General features: G+C 38.1%; 1 protein-coding gene across 3 annotated transcripts in view; it reads right to left on the reverse strand.

Moving 5' to 3' along the window:
* Positions 1-256: 256 nt before the first annotated feature.
* The window catches only part of Snx24 (sorting nexin 24), a 147303-nt gene continuing 127398 nt past the window's right edge, over positions 257-20161 (reverse strand). For all 3 annotated transcript variants that reach the window (XM_048811844.1, XM_015486751.2, XM_048811843.1), the window contains 4 exons: positions 9258-9352; positions 7770-7802; positions 7194-7258; positions 257-1763 (listed from right to left, as the gene is read on the reverse strand). In XM_048811844.1, the coding sequence (XP_048667801.1) occupies positions 1696-1763; positions 7194-7258; positions 7770-7802; positions 9258-9352 (261 nt within the window). In that variant the 3' untranslated portion in view covers positions 257-1695. The remainder of the gene's footprint in view (positions 1764-7193; positions 7259-7769; positions 7803-9257; positions 9353-20161) is intronic.

A 20161-nucleotide genomic window follows, 5' to 3' on the forward strand; every position in this document is an offset into this window, starting at 1 on the left:
CATCACTAAGAAAAACTTTAATTCTCAAAAAAGATTTCTTGAGTAGCGCATAATGTTTGGTCTGTATTTTAAAAACTCTTATTATCTTGGTAAATCATCAATGAGTGCCTATTGGCTTAACAATAGATGAGATAATTTCATACGTTATCAGATTAGAAATAAATGCCTATGTGAATGAGAAGTTTTGTTTGTGTGCATGTGCTTATGTGTAGAGACAGACACAATCTGTTTCTAATAAAGTGCTAGAAGCAGAAGATAAATTAGAATATTTCTTATTCTTTGTTTTTATTTAACTCAAAATAGCTAGTAACATAAAAACATTTAAAAAATATCTCCAATACTTGACAATTCAGTTATTTTTGGTTGATGACACGTGATTACTTAGTTTTTGCTTATTTCCAACATGTAATGACATAATTTACCACAAAACATTTTTAAGTTTGCAGTAGGCTTTAAATTTACATATTTAGATCCTAATCAAACACCATGATGTAGTTATTAGTTTCAATCTTGAATATTTTTCTCCCACACAGAAATTTATTAAAGCTAATAACCACAACTAGGCTAGCTATTAATTAGTTTTTGATGAATGCCCATGTACAGCACACACATACAGGTAGCATATTTGCTTTTATCCTTTGCTACTCAAAATATGAATGTTCGACATACAGTGGAGTTACATCAGAAACACATTTAACTGACTACATGAGGTCAGCGAAGAGGAACCCACAAGGAAAATAACAGGAAGCCCTGTGACAATGCCACTAACTTGAATGCACGCCCCCCAAGTGAACCCGGACTAGTACTGTGCATGTGCTCTTGCTTCAGTCATCTGTCTCTTACCCAGCAAGCATCTTGTAGGGCTCAGTGTGGTTCTAGTATTTAAAAGAATGTGCTTTTTATACACAATTGCCCCCAAACCACCACCATCAATGAAATTTGGTCTTCAAAGGAACACTATTATCTTCCAACACTGGAGAAGAGACTTGATGGGTGGGTGTACAGACTTCCAATAAGGTACCTTTTTAAAGGGCTTTCAAGGGTAGTCCTAACACACCATTTCCTCTTAGGCACTGCTGTTAGAAGTTCACTTCTGGGACAGGATATAACTCCACTGTAGTATAAATTAAAATGCCATGATTTTTAAATGTCATAATACTGTCAATAAAATTTAATTTCCAGTTTGGTTCCTTCCTCACAGCACAGTGTGTTTCTGTGACGTTCTTCTGGTGCCAGCACTTCCGAATGTACAATCACCGGCCAAGAAAATTGCAGGATGAAAAGATTAGTGTGTCATGAGATCTGAACAAAAATCCACCAAAGCTGATCAGTCTCAGGATGATTCAGGATATGATGTTCAATTAGTAAATGGTGCGACTGAAGCAGAGAGTAACTTCAGCGACACTCTGTGCTCCCAGCAATCTACCGCGACCTCCTTTGATGGGTTTCTAAGTTGGCAGCTACTTCTACTTCTTAAACACTCGGCCTTAACCTGACCACCACCCTGGTACAGTTTCTATTTTTAAAAGCACCATTCTAATGGAAACGTCCCTGCCCTGAATTAAGCTGGGACTGTGGATTTTACCATTAGCTAGAGCTGTTATGCCATAGAGTTTAGGTTAATTTGGTAGATATCGATTTCTTTGACTATGACTTTGAAAACTTGCTTCAGCTTCTTTGAGCCAAGTAGGATTTCTACCTGGGCTGCAGATGAGGGTAAAATATCCCATGGAGAACTCCTTCAATAACCACATTTGGAAAATCTGAAAAACAAAAAGGAAAACAGCTTTTCTTATTTGCATAAAAAAAAATATAATTGCATTTGCAGAATTTAACAAGGTAAGGCCACCACAACCTAGGAATCTGCAGCGTCTTGCAGTTTGCCCTGGTTCAGGATGTGCTATCATTCATGCAGCTTCGGCCGGAAGCCACTTTCGCGTACCACCAGACGCTGCAGGAATGTGCAGCCAGATTTGTAGCTTATTGATTTAAGGGATGTTCTAATGGTTAATGCTGCTAGGCCCCAGCTCTTTATCTGAATGTTTTCTCACTAGGAAGATGGATTACTCTGGCAATTCAATTTCTAACAAAATCTCAATATACTTGAAGGAATTCCAAGATTTCTACTGGGAATACTTCGCTGCAGTTTTTCCATTGTGGTTTACAGCAGCGTTTTAGTCCAAGTTGTTTTGAGTATGCTTGTTCTATTACACAAGTTTCTAGAGAGCAGCAAGATGGGGGCCTTTCTTACCAGCCTAAGAAGGCAAATATCTGACAATAGCCATCCTGCCAAACTTGAAAAATCAGCCACTTCTTTTTCTGTATGATATATAAAGGAGACTCAGAGGCACGCTGTATGGTGTACCAAATTCCAGTTGTCATTGCAGGTGAAACACAAATGGGTTGCTTGAGAGGAAATCAGTCTGTCTTATGCTTTAGATGCTTAAGTTCTAAATTTCAATCTGTACATAATTATATCCAGAAACTATGCTATAACCCTGCACTTAACTGTAAGAAAGTTAAGTGGTCTGAGACAAAGAAATAATGTCTACTTACTAATCCATAGTTAATGTTTACTGACTAATGCTCTATAGGGTGCCTACCACCTAGAGCCATGTACAAAGAGACTGGGCTTCATCAGGGAGAGAAGGCTCTCGGCAAAGACGAGCAGGGGAATTTGAGGCAGAGCAAGTTGATGGGAAAGTCTGCAGCAAGAGGGGGCCTGAAGGTTCAGAGATCTAAAGGGAAGACAGGCAGGAAGGGGAGCGGGCATGAGGAGGCCAGATGGCAAAGGGTGCCAAGTCATGCCTGGGAAGAATCGACAGCAATTCTGCCTTTATCTGAAATATAATGAGAAGCTATTGAAGGATTTTAAGCAGAGTGAGACAGGATCAAATTGTGTTTTGAAAAAATGACTCTGGCTGCCACTCGGAGAATGAACTGAAGCTAGTTCAAAGCAGACACAAGGAAATCAGCTCTGTTTCTGGAGGATCATGGTTGCATGATACAGAAAAGAGGCTGGATTCTAGAGAATGAAGGAAATGACCTGGTGATGGATCAGATGTGAGCAGTGAGGGATGACTCTGGGTTTCTGGATTGTGTAACCAGACGGTGAAGGGGGACCAGAGTGGGAGTGAAACTGATGATCGTAAGTGAAGAACTGTCCCTGCCCATGCAATGTAACTTACATGCTAGATGCAGAGGCAAGCAAATGAACAAATAAACAAAATACATCTTAAAATGTATCTCTTATATAAAAATATTAGAAATACTAATAGCAAAAACAGAGCTACTGATTGATTTTAAATAATATGCCCAAATGGGACATATACATGTAAATGGCACATGTGCCTTTATCCTCTGCCATTCCAAATCTAAAAGTTTACTTGAAGATCCATGAAGACACATCATACATATATTTAGCTTAAATAGATTCAACTAAGTTCAGCAAAAAGACAAACAAAACAAGAAAACAACACTAAATACTATGAGTAGTCTATAGCACCATTAATATGCCAGGCAGTAGCTCAAGGACAAAAAGAAAGCCTAGCAGGGCAGCTAACAAGGCTGGGGATGGGGAGAGGGGAGGGCTTCATGTGAAGGGGCCCTCTGAGGAAAGACCTGGATGAAGTGGCAGGAGCCAGCCATCAGGGTGTTTAGGAGCCAGCATTCCCACCAGAGGGAACAGCAAAGGCTAAGGCCTTACTTACACTTACTGTCTACCCACAGCTGAGAATGTACAAGACACTGGGGACTTAGAAGGTGAATGTGGATGGTGGTGGTGGGAGAGGCAGGACAGGTGGTGTGTGACCATTACTCAAGGATGCAAAGGGGATGTGCTGATAAAAAGTGAACGGCAGTGGCACACGCGTGAAACCCAGTGGTTGGGGAGGCTGAGGCAGGAGGATCAAAGTTCAAAGCCAGCCTCAGCAAAAGTGAGGTGCTAAGCAACTCAGTGAGACTCTGTCACTAAATAAAACCAAAATAGGGCTGGGGATGTGGCTCAGTGGTTGAGTGCCCCTGAGTTCAGTCCCTGATAACCCTTCCCAAAATACCCCAAAGTGAATGGGATGGAGGGATTTTATAACAAGTTTAAGTCTACCAACTCGTGATCCATGATATGATAGTTGGGGCTTCCCCATGGCCCTCTTTCTTTTTCATTTGTTCTACTCTACTTAAACTCTGGGCTTTGGCTTCACTATACACACGATAAAATGTCTGGTGATTTGTTTGCCACCCCAATGGCATATATGATCCATGGCATGGGCAGGACTGTTATTTACTTTTATGTCCAATAATTTGAAAGTACATGAGCATGTAGTAATAGCTGGTACTTACTGTGTGCCACACACAGGTCTATGTACTTTGTTTTATCCATCAGTATTAATACAATATCCATTATTGCTTAAATTACTCAGAAAACTGTCCTAATCCTTGTTTCCCACTGAGAGGCAATGAGAAGAAATATAATTTGGGGTAAGGTTTGTTGTTATTTTTGTTGGTTTTCATTTACTTAATAAACATTTATTATGAACTTAAAAAAAATATGAATGAGTGGAGGAAGGACTCCAGCAGGCAGCTCTAGTGAGCGTGCTGCCAAAGGCCCCTGAAGCTGTGATGTTCATCAGGAGGCCTGGGAGGTGAGGGAGAACAAGCACGTGAGCAGACCCGAAGGCTGAAGGAGGAAGAGGCATCAGGTACCTGGGGAGGAAAGGTTAGCACATTTGATTCCCAGAAACATTTCTAGGATGGAGGGGACAGAGTGTGTGACAAGGTCTCAGGAGACCAATAGACTAGGGCAGACTACAGGGGCCTTGCAAAGCATAGCCAGAGTTTGTGTTGGATGCAAATACAGTACCATGCCTCAGTTGCACACATGGGGTAAACAAAGCCACGAGCAAAGAGAAGATTATTCAAAAGAAAGCACAGTAAGAAGAGAAGCCCAGTATAGCCTCCATTGAGCTGCCAGAGGTCTGAAGAAAAGCAGAAAGCCGAGGGGAGACAGTGTTTGATGGAAAGAACATGAAACATCTAAAGCTGATGAAAAGCCAAGCAAGATGAAGAATGAAAATTGTCCAGAGAGTTTGGCCACACTCAGGTCACAGGGGACCTTGGAAAGAGTTGTTTTGAATTTCCTAGAAAAATCAAAATGAAGAGCAAAAGGCTTATGGTTTTCAATCCATTATACAGGGCACTCTTTTGACTTCTGATGTTGAAAGCTATTAGCATGTTATGGAGAAGATAACGTTCAAATATCTGAACTTTAAAAACAGACACTCCTCTGGCTTTTTGAGGGTCAGTTATCTCCAAAGATATTTTCATATTCAGCATGCTCTGGAATAAACTCAACATCTTGCTAAGAGGCATCGTAATATAAGAATGTGATGCAAAGTAAAGTTTCTCTTCAAGTTAAGTAAAGATTTGCAAGAACATGTCATTAGTATGACACTTTCTAAGGTAACAGGAATCTAATTTATGAAACTAGGTTGGACAAAATCCAAGAAAATAGATGTGATGACTGGTCCTCCTATACCTGGTTCCATCTAACCACTAGACCTATTATTTCCATTTACTCTTCCAGAAGGTTCTTCCTGTTTTTGGTTGTCTAGTCAGGTGTACAGCATATAGTAGGTGCTGTTTAATAATGAAAGGGTCATAAAGTAGCTTCCTTCTTCCATTATATCCTGGCTATTCTTTTTCTCAGTGATCACTCCACTCTCTATATTTATGCAGGAATCTAGGTCAGATTCATGCAATATGTGAACAAGAACAATATCTACAAAAAATACTTATGTGGTTATTTTTAAGATAATAATATTTTACAAAACACTCCCTCTTTAATCTAGACTAGGTTGCATTAAGAATATTTGCTGGAGCTCAGTGGCAGGGTGCTTGCCTAGCATGTGTGAGGCACTGGATCCTCAACAACACGTAAAAATAAATAAATAAAATAAAGGTATTGTGTCCATCTACAACTAAAAACATAAAAAAAGAATATTTGCTAAATATAACATTTAACATAACATCTACTAATATAACATGCATATTTGTTAAACATGAAGAACTTAAGAGAAGCAATTATTCCTCACTGAAAATATTTTGTAAACAACAACAAAAAACCATTGTGAGACTAGTCTTTACATCAAAGGCAGATCTGATCAAGGTGCTGAGGGGTCACTCAACAGAGCAGGGCTATGTTCTGGCCACCTTTCCTTCGGCTGACAGCCAAGCGGGTGATCTGAGGATGGGCTCCCTTGCTACAGACAGTGGTCCCCTTTCTCTTGCTGGTGATAAGGTTTTCTTGTCAGAAACAAGGGCTGCTTTCAATAGATCATTTATCTAGTGCTATCTAGTTGGTGTGCTATCTTGTGACTGTCAGAAACAATGGCTGAAAATTCACTTTATGCAAAAAAGTGCAGAAGGCAAACTCAGACAACAAGGAATACATCCTTCAACCCCCTGAGACTGGGCAAGTCGGGACTTTCCTGAGTTCTGGTTTTCTGGTAGGGCCAATGATACTACCTGTCCTGCCTATTTTGTAAGGTTGCTAAGAAAAAAACGAGTTAATGTCTCAGAAGGTACTCATAGGGACCTGTGTAAGAGAACACTTTGAGAGGGACTCCGGGGAATTTGAATTTTGTAGTATAGAGAAAGGACTCAGGCTAAAAGGTTGATTACTGTTATACTTAAATCAATTAATTTCATTCAAAATGATAACTTTAAAAAATATATATTCAACCACCAAAGATGCTTCAATCTAAATGGGAATAGAGCTACCCTTGCAATACACACACATGCATGCACGCACGCATGCAGCTCTTTTGGAAAACAGTTTTAAAAGGGGTGACAGTATTGAATTCGAACCACCCATTGCATCTGGATAAAAACAAGCAGATGCCCAAATAATACCACCCCCCCAAAAAAAAATAGAGACAATAAATATCTTTCCTCCTTGCCCCTTCTTGTTCTAATTCAAAATAGCCTTCTAAGAAAGAAAGAAAAATTACATTTCCTCCTAAAAGGCCGGCCCCAATTAAAATTCTAAATGTCTCTTACACCAAGAGCACTGGTTTATTGGCAGATTATTAAGCCCTGGACCAATGTCACTCTGTTAGACCTGTATTAAAAACGTGGTTTATGTGGTGCAGGGTCAGATCAGTAAAGAGCTGTTAGCAGATGACAGGTTTGATTACCGCTGGCTGCAGGCAAGACATATGGATCCCTGAGGAACAGCAGCACCGGCTGGTGGGACAGTTTGCTGGAAAGGTCAAGAACAGGCATGTCAGCATCAGGGGACGACGGTAAACAGAAAACACTACAAACTAGCTTTGAGGGGATCAAACTGCTGTGTGGGGATGGCTCAGGGTTTATGTATCTTGCGATGTGGGTGAATAATAGCAAACGCAGGGAATGAACTGGCACCGTGCTCATCTGCTAAAAATTTCTTTGTGGAATCAGAAGCAGATATATAATCTACACAATGCATCATTGCTGAAAATTATTTTCTTAAAAATCTTGTAATATGGTCATAGATAAAACAGTATTCTTATTACTTGTACGAAACAATGTCGGTCTCGTAATCATTCACTCTAATTATAACTGGTCACTCCTGTAACTCCCTATCAAATATTTATAATCTTAAAACTAACAAAGGCTTTCAAGAAAAACACAACTTTAAACAATTATACCATGTGTAATTATACATTTAACAAGACCACAGTCTTTTTCTTCCCCTGAATAACTCTTGATTGACTAGTATGAATTCTTACCTTGACTCTTCAGATTCTGTCTCATCAAAAGATCTAAATTTTTTTTTGAAAAGAAAAAGAAAAAGACCAAATAAGCTGGGTCAGTGTTTATACCAACATAGGCAAAAATGGCCAGTATTCTTAGAGCACTAAATTGGGAGACATAAAAAAGTTGTGAGTTTGGAGTTCATACTGAGACACAGCATGGCTGATGACTCATCCTAAAGAATCTTAAGATTAGGGGCTGGGGTGTGGCTCAGTGGAAGAGCACTTGCCTAGTATGTGTGGGGCACTGGTAAATATAAAATAAAGATATTATGTCCACCTATAACTAAAATATAAGTATTAAAAAAAAGAATCCTAAGATCAGAGGATTCTTGTATTTCCATTTTCCTGAAGATCACTTATGAAATCCCAAGATTTTATTACTACTTTGGGGCTTACGTAATGATGAGATTTCATTGACTGTCATTGCTAATGTCACACATATATGAACTTAACCTCCAGTAAACACAGGCACACAGGTTGGAACTGAACACACCAATGACAGGTTATTTGATACGTGTGGTTATAGTTCTGGTGCTGGGGCAAGTGGCAAGGGGCCCTGAGGAAGCATTTCTGGTGAGGAGCTATGACAGGTGTGTGCAGCTCCCACCAGCAGATGGCTGGGGCTTAACAACACTTGGGGTGTGGGAGCTTTATCATCATGCAATTGGTGTGGCTCCTTTCAGGTGGGCCTGGAGGCAGTGAAAAATGGGCAAAACCCTTTCCCTGCTGACTCATTTCTCTGTAAATGTATTTGTTCTGACGGCCTTCTGAGGTTAGCTTGGCCCCATTCATGTGTCCACAGCAGGGCAAGTGGCTTGTTTCAGAATTAATTCTGCAGCCTTTCTAAACTGCTGGTGATATCAAGCCTCTCGTTCCTTTGGGGACACGGACTAGGGTCTGCAACCCAGCCATTAGAAATTCCCAAGGGAGAGGCAGCAGTGAAGAAAGAACAGTAGAGAAAAAGGGCTCGAGCTGGAAGGCCTGGGCTCTACCAGTACAGAGCGAGATCTTGGGAAAGACACTTAATTCCTGCATTTGTGTTTGCACAACTGTAAAATTACGGATCACACGAATGTCTTTAGAGCTTTAAAATGATATGAAGATGCACACCAGGTGGATATGGGCTTGGTTCAAGCATCTAAAAGTTAATAAACTGTCCCTAAATGGACCACCTAGATTCATAATTCCCATCATGTACCATCCCTCTATGCAACAGCATAATTTAAAAGGTCAATTCCTTAAATCTAAACATAAGTTCGTAAGCCTTGGCCATTTGGCAGCAAGATGGGGACTTGGAGGGAATTCCTCTGACTACAAGCAGGGGGCGAGCAAGTGCTGTCCCAATCAAAAGATTGGGTAAAGCCAGTCTTCTTGGGCACCAATCTGGGATATTTGTTAGGCCAATGAATTACTGAAGAGTAACTTAAAATATACATCTGGTATGTACACAACAGTTCTTACCCACAACTTTCTGCCTTTGGTAGAGAGGGCAAGTGTCTCACATTTAGGAAATCAAGAAAGAGTTTGGGAAGTTCTTCATTTTCTAAAATGACAGCCTGTGGAAGCAGAAAACAGAATTAGAAACTGAAGTGAAGTTTGCTAGGCAATCAATCAAAGGAACTATATCAAAAAGTCATAACCGTCCATCAAAGTCCTTACCAGCAACATTTCTCACAATCAATAGGAAGAGTGGTCCCCATTTTGCCCACCAAGAATTCAGGCTGACACATGTGCTATGTAGCGCTGACAAATGCTGTAATTTATTCATTCAGCTGGCATTCACAGAGCCCCTCCTATGCTTCAGATGTCGATCAAGGGACAAGGTAGTGGGAAAGCTGCTACATATTGTCCCTGGCTTCATGGAGATTCTAATCTGGAGTGAATATTTCAAACTCTTAAGCACATCAATAATCCCACCAAGATATGTCATTAAATATTCCCTACTGAGTGATAAGTGGTCTGATGTGTGTGTGTGTGTGTGTGTATATATATGTGTGTGTGTGTGTGTGTGTGTGTGTGTGTGTATATATATATATATATATATATATATATATAATCTCCCCACAAGAGACCACTACTATTTAGGAATACTGTAAATAGTTTTTCTAACTGGAAGATTTAGTCAAAACCCTCAGCTATCACCTGTTCTGCACTAGGATCAACTGACATTTATTGCTATGTGGAGAGCTCCATTTAAAGGGTCAGTAACAACTTTACCCGCTAAGTGTATATCAGTGTATACATTGAGAAAAAAATCTATAGAGTTCTATCATTTAAAGAGCTCTGTTAAATAGCTGGCATAATGGCATAAGCATGTCAGTATTCAGAGGTTTGAATTATGCAATTTAAAGGAGAACTCTGATGGACAACTATACAGTGCATTTTCATATTTATGGTTTTTTTTTTAAAAATCTTTCAAGAGTGTGTGAACTGAATTCAAAATTGTGAACTCCCCTCCATTTTTCCCTAAAAAATTATGGAAGGAAACAGAAAATATAATAACTTCTGAAATTAAAATAACTATTGGTAAGAGTCCTTTTTTATAACTTATCATGGGGAAATTTTTTCCCAATAATCACATGTTGTTTAAAGACCAGTGAAAATTGATGTTGAAATATCATCCACACAGCTAATCAGGAACAACCAGGTAAGATAATGAATAAGATACACAGCAAAAGAAAAAAGTCAGGTCAAATTCTGTGTATCTTACATATATACAATTCTTCATAATATCTTGATTTTTATTCATAATTTACATATTAAGTTGTCCCATTTCTCATAAGGCTTTGGAATTGTTGCCCAGTTCAGGACACATAGATGAAGTGAGGGACTATATCAGTTGCCAGTCCTGCTAGACTGAGTTACTAGTGCCCAACCCTCTTGCTGTTCAGTTCTAGAGAGGGCTGGCTCATCTGGAGAGCCAGCACTGTCAAAGGGTAGGCGCTGTCACTATTTCTCACACAGTCTGTGGTAGCCATAGAAGCTTAAAGAATAAAAGAGAAGAAAAGTGGAAATTCTACTTTATTTATGAAATATTTCCTGGGCATCTCTCGCATAAGAGACTGGGACACAAGTGACTTCTATGGTTTCAAAGGAGTGTGGGCTGGTGGAGAAACCTAGTGATGAACAAGTATACGCACGCACACACACACACACACACACACACACACAATTTCAAACTTGAGTTTAATAATAGAGTCAAAATACTTAAATGTCTTCCCATGTATGTGTGTGTGTATATATATATATATATATACATATATATATATATATATGTAAATATCTGTGTATGTATCGCATATTTATTTATAATATTCTTTCCCTGATTATAAAAATACAAAAAAATGGAAAGTTAAGAAATAAAAAAAAAATAAACCTCTGTCCAGAAGCATGATCCCATTGCTCTTGCAATTAATTTCCTCCAAATCATTTGACCTTCGTCTAAATTTTTACCTACCCAGGGGGATTTTGGGGATGCCCAGAGGTCATTATTTCAGTGCCTGGTACTCAGAAGCTCGGGGAATTATCACACATATGAAACTCCAAGGAATTTTTGCCAGGATACAAGTTGCAATGGTTATCAAGTTGTTAGTGATCTGTCTGTTTCAGAGGACATATAAAACCTATTTAAATAATAAAGCTTAATGTTGTAACAAACACAGAGCTGTTCACTGGGGCAATAGCTTTAATTATCTATACAAGTGGTAGCTTTCAGATTAAAAAAAAAAACGGGGGTATCACATTCTTATCTCCACCCCCACCTTTTTAAAATAAATTAAATCAATAACAAGTGTGGGACACTTTTAATGACCTGAACTACTTAATTTCCAGGATCTTTAGACATGTCATCCATCACCGCAGTATGGAGGAAGACATCTCTTGAGTGTTCAGGGGGTTACTTTGGTTTTATTAATGTAAGATTTAGGGAATTTTAACAAGGTGAATTGTTTATTTGCCTTGACAGATTGGCTTACAATGCACTGGCTACATCTACAGCATGATCATTAATGACAAAAGACAGGCAAAAAGCTGTTTACACTGCAACACAGGGACAGGAATTAATCCTGCTCAGCCTCCCCAGAGTTCTCCAAATAGATGATCACATTGTTTTAGGTAACATAGACTGGCAAAAAAAGGATACAGAAAACTCCAGAAACTTGTATTTATTTTTGTTCCCTGAATATTGCCAATTAATATTTCCCAGAAAACAATGACCAAAATGTTCTTAGGATTTACAGTCAAAAAGAAGGAAGTCCTGGAAGGGGAGGGGGCTAGTTAAGCAATCAGTTATGTGGGCAGGAATATTTTCTTAACTCTGTTAAGAGAGCTTGTATGAAAAGAATTAATACTTAAGTCCAAACAGAGATGAAGGGTAATATAGCAGAATTTACCTAATTTAATATAAAATGTACAAGTGAAACAACTGTCATTAATTAGTACAGAGATGCAAAAGAGGAATTAAATTAGTTCAACCAAATCTTTCTGTTCATAAACACATGATCTCACTCAGGAGAGACTGAACAGTGAAGTGGGGCCTCAAAACTGTTCCACTGACATTGTCTTCATTTCTTGAGACGCTTTTGCTGGGGAGGAGTTGCCCCTTCTCAAGGCTGCACCCTGGATCATCCCATGAACTTGAGACCCTCATCTGGTTTGGATCACCTATCTCTATTCCACGAATAAGCTCTTAATTTTTTTTTTTAAGTCACATTTTTGAACAACAAATCACATTTCCCCATTGTTTAAGATTGCTTATCTTTATTTTTGACTAATCTTCAATGGTTAGTCGTTTTCATTCTTTACAGAGTAGTGCAGTATATGAAGCATGTGGGCTTTAGAGCAAGACTTGGGTTCAAATTCTTCCTGTGTTACCTTAAAGGGAAAGGTCTCCAAGAGTCTCTGGTATACAATTAGCATTCAAGAGGTGTTAATTCTCTTTCCTTTGAGCATTTTGTTGAATCAATGCCCAACCACATATTTTATCCATTTTGGAAGTTCAGGTTATTGTCCATCTAGTAAAAAGGGATTCTTAGCCTTCTATGATTCATGGATATTTTTGAAAACTGGATAAAAGTTGAACAGTTTGCTTGATTAAAAAAAAATACACAGACAGGACTGTGGCTATAGCTCAACTGGTGGAGTGTTTGCCTAGCACGTGTGAGGCACTGGGTTCGATCCTCAGCACCACATAAAAATAAAATAAAGGTATTATATCCATCTACTATAATTTTTTTAAAAATACACAGACATTTATAATGGTGCTTTCAGAGGAGGAGGCTCTCGGACCACTGGCAGCCCATCGATGGACACCTGCTTCTAGCTCAACTGTGGCACCACACTGCTGGGTGCACTTATTTGGCTGGGCGCCTGACACCCAGCCGGTCCTGTGCTGTATGCCAGCTCCCCAAAGACACACTGGCCTTCCTGCTGCCGTTTTCTACTCTGTCAATTAGAACCCTGCTGGAGTGTGGCTGCCTGGCTATTAGAACTCATTAAGGTTTCCAACCCTGGGATGCATTTGAAAATATTTGTCTCGTAGTGAGACTATCGTGGCAAAGGATTCTTTCTGATAGATCAAAATCTACTACTTCACCAGTTCTAGAAAGTAGTTTATATTTGTGGCTTTTGAATCTTCTACATACAACTAAGAAATGAAAGAATCATCAGTAGGAAGGGTTCCCAAACTTGAAAAAAATATTATGGAAAATGATGTTAAACTCTCTTGATGCTGGGCCAGGGTACACTAGTCTCCCACACCTGTCAGGAGAGGGGCATTTTGTTTTGTGGGGCAGTGAAGGGTCCTGGGTCCAGGGCTGTCTAACCCATTACCTAATGACTGTGCTGCTTGAGTCTTGGTACTCGTGGCCCAACAACGAAATCACAGAGTAAGACATCAGAAATAAAAATGAACATGAGATGTTGGAGAAAAAGCGGGAAATAAATCGTACTGTAAGCACTGAGTAAAATACTACAAGAGGCAGAATTAATTACTCAGAGGCAGGACAGAGTGACTATATGTGGACAAGTGCTGTGGGTCTCAAGTGGTAGATCACCAAGAAGTGCTGCTTCCACAAGGTGTCAAATGAGCTGAATCATCTTCTCCTCCACTTTAGTGTAATATGCTCAAGTCCCCAAACAGGGAAAAATAAGAGTATATTTAGGAAGAAACTCAGACTCAGTGAGGTCACCCAATAGTGGGTACTACTGGACTAGTGGAATGAGGCATGGAGGGCCAAGAGGAAAATGATCTTTAAGTTGGCTAACCATTCTGTTAAGGAGGTGACCCCTGGTTCTTCAGCATGTTCAAAGCTGTTGAAGCAAGAACAAAGTATGTCCCAACCAACAGGGAAGAAGTCTACCTCTAAGCCTGTGCAATACAACTAGCAAAAGTGACACATGAATGGGGAGAGGAGGTTTCAAAGAACATCTAAATACTATGGGCACTTAATACACATGCAGATGGGAGATGCTATGGGATTAACAGAAAGAAATTTCCAAGCAATTTATAGGAATATATTTAGACTAAAAATCAGATAATTTAGAAGGCATAAAAAATGAGGTTAAATCAAAGAACTGTAATAAATATATGATATCTTATGTGACAGACTTTGATAGTACTATATCCAACTGATAAATACTAAAACTGGGTAATTGAGTATAGTTTCTAAGAAGCAAAACAATATATATATATATATATATATATATATATATATATATATATANTGTTGATGAATTGATGTTTTTAAAGTGCTTGAAAACAATCTGCTCTCTCAAGTCCCCTACTTGTTCCTCCAAGTACCTAGTTTATTCCTTCGATTTATTTAACATTCTTTTTCTTTATACAGGGTTATTCACTTTTGTACGAATAAGCCATTTCCCTTAAAACAGACCAGATGATCCTTCAGAAATATCACTTGAAAAAGTAAATAATAAGAAAAAAAATCTCATAATCTACAAAAGGATTAACAAAAAAGTTGCCTGCATGGGGAAGAAAAACAACATCATTGCTTCCAGAGCCCCTGCAAGCTCAGTGTTTACTCCAAGAGAAATGTCTTTTTTATTGAAAAGGTACAATTATCATCATGTAACACAAATCACAAAATCCTGATTTTTCTACCTTATCAGCTTTATAAAATCATGTTCCCAAAGGATACCATTGATTAGTTGCACATGTTCTTTCTGTGACATCCCAAATACTTAATTGTCAGTTATCTTTTCTTCTTCAGTGCATAAAATGTAGTCACTAAATTACAGAGGGACTTGTTCTGCCTTAACCTTCACAAGATGCCATCATACAGCAGAAAACACTGGTAAAATATCACAGGATAACGCCATCCAACGAGGGAGACATATAAACACTGTAATGATTTCCCACGAGCTTCCATTTTAGAAAATTGTCACTAAGGCGAGCATAAACGGTGACACATCTCCACCGAGGACACGGTGAAATCGAACGTTGGCATTCTAGTTAGGTCCAAACCTACCCAGCAGCCAATTATAACAGGAACAGAACATCTTGTTGAAAACTTGGACAAGACCACTTTGCTAACCTTACACGATCACTGCACAAAGCTGTGTTGTTTTCACCAGTTTGATCCTTTTATCCTCTTTTCAAAATGTGAAACACACACACACACACACACACACACACACACACACACCTTTCCCCATTGTCTATCAATGTCGCTATAAACTGTAGGGAACCTCCCTGTCACAAAAGTCAGGGTACTGAACCAAGTCAGAAGGTTTACGAGAGTCCTTTAAAACCCCTTTCTCATTCCATCTAGTTTGATTTGAAATGTCTGATTTGGGGGGTGACAAAGTTCACCACAACAGTTTTTCCTTTCTTCACCATGAAAGATGCTTCAAACCATACCTACTTCAGAGGTGCTGCTAAGAACAAGGAGAGAGAAAAATCAATACCTCCTCACTGCAGTAAGTGGGCTCCAGTGTCACTGTCCTCTGGGACTCAAACCTACTAGTTCACAGAGGCTTTGCAGTTTCAGTCTTTAAAAATGGACATACGTCCTAGCATTTGCTCACCATTTCACGAAATGAGCCATAGTAAGGTTAGCAAAGAACCCTTTTTAAAAAGTCATCCAGTAAACAGATATAAGAAGGATAATGACCATCTGAAAAATACAAATCAGGTGGTGCTTCTGAAGAGCCCACTGCCACTGCACCCTGCACCCCCTTCCCCCCCCCCACCACCTTTTTTTTTTTTTTTGCATGTGACACTATTCCCAAGATGTGTCTACCCTGTCTTGGTAAAAACTGTACCAGTCATGGAATTTAAACAGATATCTGCTAGGGTTTCACAGGGCTTTACAGATGATGGTGCAATAAATCTGTGGACCTGCACTAAAAACTGAATGCTAAGAAGGGCCAATTTAAGGAGTAATGAATCTGTGCAAAGAAATAATGTGATATGGCTTAAGAAGATTTGAAAAAAATGTAATATCATTTTTGATAATGTGGCTAAAAAGACAAAACTAACTACAGAATAATAGAAACTGGAAAATCCACTATCTTTTTTGAGCTATTTTAAGATCAAAGCTTATGCTGTATATTTCTGAATTATCTTTTCATATAAAAATGTTATCCTCTACAAAGTACAAGCATGATGTTGAGGATACAATATTTAGCCAAATAAAAGTGGTCTTGCTCTCCCAAGGCTTACCCCCTATCTGACAGGGGGTAAGGTGGATGGTGTCCAAATAATCATAATAAATAAATGTGAAATTGCAAACTTAGTATTGAATGAAAGTTCCTTGATCAAGTTCCTTGATCATTAGTTACAAAGCACCCTTATTAACCAGTGGAGTGAAGGAAAGCTTCCCTAGGAAGTGACCTTTGAGCTGAGAGTTGAATGCTTCTAAGAGGGTAAAGGGAATGGAATATTTCAAACACAAAGCATAGCTTGTTCAAAGGTCTGTGAAGGTAGAAACATGACATTAGAAAAACTGAAAGGAAGCTACAGGAATATAATGAAGTTGAGGAATAAAATGGGAGAACTGGAGCTAGAGATGTTGGATGAGGTTTCTAGATCAGGGGAAGGAATTTGCTTTTTCTGCTCAGTTGTTTTGGAGGCCATCAAATGATCTTACATGGATGGATGATGGGTGGGGTAACTAGGTGTACATGACAGGTCCTGAGTTCCTCAGATAAAACAGTCTTGCATTTAATCCTTTTTTTTTTTTTTGGTGGGGGGAGTATCTCTAAAATGTTCTTGATCAATCCACTGAGTTATTTTTAATAATTATATTGGTTCATTTTCAAATCCATCTGCTCTGGTTTTCATAGATTCTTGGTCTTTTCTTAGGTCTTCTATTATATTAAACATATTTTGATATCAATCAAATTATTGTTTTACTTCAAGTTCTTGGGATCTAATCTTGCTGGTGTATGTGTATGTCTAGACTTTTATTTATAGTTGCTGATTTTCTTCTGTGTTTTGTAGTTTTGTATTACATGAACTCAAGAATCTACTGCAAGTTCAAGATATATCCTCTCTAAAGGGTTTTGTTTCTGTTCTTAGTAATCCTATGGATACAATCAGCTTTGAGCAATGATTACATCCATTTTCTAAGCTGGGGCTTCTGCAGGTACTGAAAATATAAGCTTTAACCTCTCAAGAAACATTGTTAAGAAGCATTAGGAAAACTTTTGCCCCTGCTCAGTGAATTTTTCATAGGTCAATATGAAAAATTCTCTAAGTGGGTTATGGACATATGGAGAGTTAATTCTTACCTTTAATTGTTATTGAGGAGAAAAGTATCAGAACTTTTATTTCTACTTGTGTTAATTACAAAATAAAGAAATTGTTCTTTTCTAATTTTAACATATAGATTTATAATAGTATATGTCTAAAATCTTTAATTAAACTTACATAAATTAGAGTGCTATGTTCAAACATTATTTTATTGAAAACAGTGTATAGTGCTGGGTCAGTAGACTGTGCCTCTCAATATAGCATGGAAAAGAGTTTATAACAGCCAATGAACCAAATCTAGCCAACCAACACCACCTGAAACAGTCTCTTATGCTAGCTCACCCTGAGGCAAGCTAGGTGTGGGTGCAGCTCTACTATTGGAAAAGTCCTTCCACCTCTTTTCAACTGGCCAATACTACCTCATCTTTTAAGTCTTAGGTCAAGTCATATCTCCCTTAGGAAATTTTCCTCAAACCTCTGGTTGGATTAAGTTATCTTTGAGGGATTCTTTTTTTTGTAAAAGAATCAGTTTATGTCATATGATGATTAATGCTGGGTTGAATCATATTAACTTCCAAAAATTTTAACCTAACAGATATGGCCATTTTCATGTGGTTTATAATAATAATATTTACTTAGTGTCTATTCTCTGCCAGACTCTTTATCATATTTAATTCTCATAATGTGATAAGACATTGTTATTACCCAAATTCTACATATGAGAAGTTGGGGCTCAAAAAGGCTGAAACACCTATGTAGTTTCTCAAAACATAAGGGACAGTCACAATTTAAATCCAGGTCTTTCTAGTTCCAAACTACTTTCAAATGGATATAGTGATTCACAGATTCATTCATTTCACAAATATTTATCAGCACTTACTGCATGTACAAATGTTCCATGCTACATAGTTTAGCTTCTTACTGAATTTTCTTGAAATCTTTTACCTTTTCCGATATGTATTTTTCTATTAATATTTATAGACTTCATTTATACCATAGATAAACTTAAGGAAGCCATTGAAATTGGCTCCTTTACACCCACGTTTATAGCAGCACAAGTCACAATAGCCAAAATGTGGAACCAGCCTTAATGTCTGCTAGTGGATGAATAGATAAAGAAAATGTGGATACACACACAATATACTTTTATACAGCCATAAAGAATGAAATTATGTCATTTTCAGAGGAATAGATGGATCTTGATAACATTATGTTAAACAAAGTAAAACGTACTCAGAAGGCCGAAGGTTATGTTTTTTCTCATATGTATAAGTTAGAGAGGAAAAAGGAAAAGAAAGGTGGTAGTGGTAGGGTGTCATAAAAATCAAAGGGAGGTCAGTAAAGGAGAGGAACCAGGGGAAGGGAAGAGAGTAAGGAGAAGGAAAAAAATATAAAAAGAAATCGGCTCCTTTAAATACATTCCTGATTTTCCTTAATTTTTAATTTATCTTAACAGCTCAACTAATTCTTACAAGTATATAAAGGCTTTCAGAAGAAAAAAAGGCAATAAAATTATACTCATCCCTTATATAAAAATTTATAAAATTGAAAACAAAGCAAAAGAAATACAAAAGGATCTGAACTCATAACATTTCAAAACTTATTTGACAACTTCTGATCAGCTCAATTCTTTTTTCACAAATGAATGGGTCAAATGACTTCAAATTCATATATTCAGACTGGGAGGTAGTACAGTGGTAGAGCACTTGCCTACCATGCTCAGGGCACTGGGTTCAATCTCTAGCACTGCACAAAGTAAAATAAAGTCATACATTATACACATTTGATCCATTTAAATTGCCTGCGTCTAATAAAAATGTGCCTCGACTATACATTATAGATAACATCAGAATTTATGAGACATTTTATTGATGCAACAGAAAAACAAATTCTAAAAGCAATTATAAACTAGCTACTTACCTGAAAGTCAAAACTAAGATCAGGGGACTAACTTACACATTTGAATAAAACACTATGTTACCAAGCAAACCAAAGCTGATTCAGTAATTAAATAATGTAGTAAGACACTAATTTAAATACAAATTGTAGAATATGCTTATGGAAGTGCTCTTATTACTTTAAAGAAGAAATGGTAATCACAGGTAGGCTTGTAAGATGTTGCCTCAAGGTAGCCTCAGGAGACCAGATTTTAATGAAAGATTTACAATTAGCATAGCCATGGGTGTTGATGAATTGATGTTTTTAAAGTGCTTGAAAACAATCTGCTCTCTCAAGTCCCCTACTTGTTCCTCCAAGTACCTAGTTTATTCCTTCGATTTATTTAACATTCTTTTTCTTTATATACTGCACACTTTGACCCAGCTCCAGCACAGCTGGGTTTCAAGTGGTATAATTTAAATGGATTAGGCCTTCCTAGGTACACACATTCCTATTGCACTGTAGTTAAGATACAATGTACTGGGTTAACATCATTTTTTTTCTTTTTAACGAAGAACTTCAACACCATTTTATATTTATCCAGTTATAAACACTGCATTGAGTCACCTACTTAAATGTTGCAGTATGCAATTAATGTTTTACAGGAATTTAGCAACCCTTGGCAAAGCTCACAGTGAGCAGCACTTAGTGCGAACACAGTGGGAAATGGCCAGAGAGTGTGACCAGACACTTATTTCAAGATATGTAGAAAGTC

Source organism: Marmota marmota, unplaced genomic scaffold (genome assembly GCF_001458135.2).
Source record: "Marmota marmota marmota unplaced genomic scaffold, marMar, whole genome shotgun sequence".
NCBI classification, from domain to species: Eukaryota; Metazoa; Chordata; class Mammalia; order Rodentia; family Sciuridae; genus Marmota; species Marmota marmota.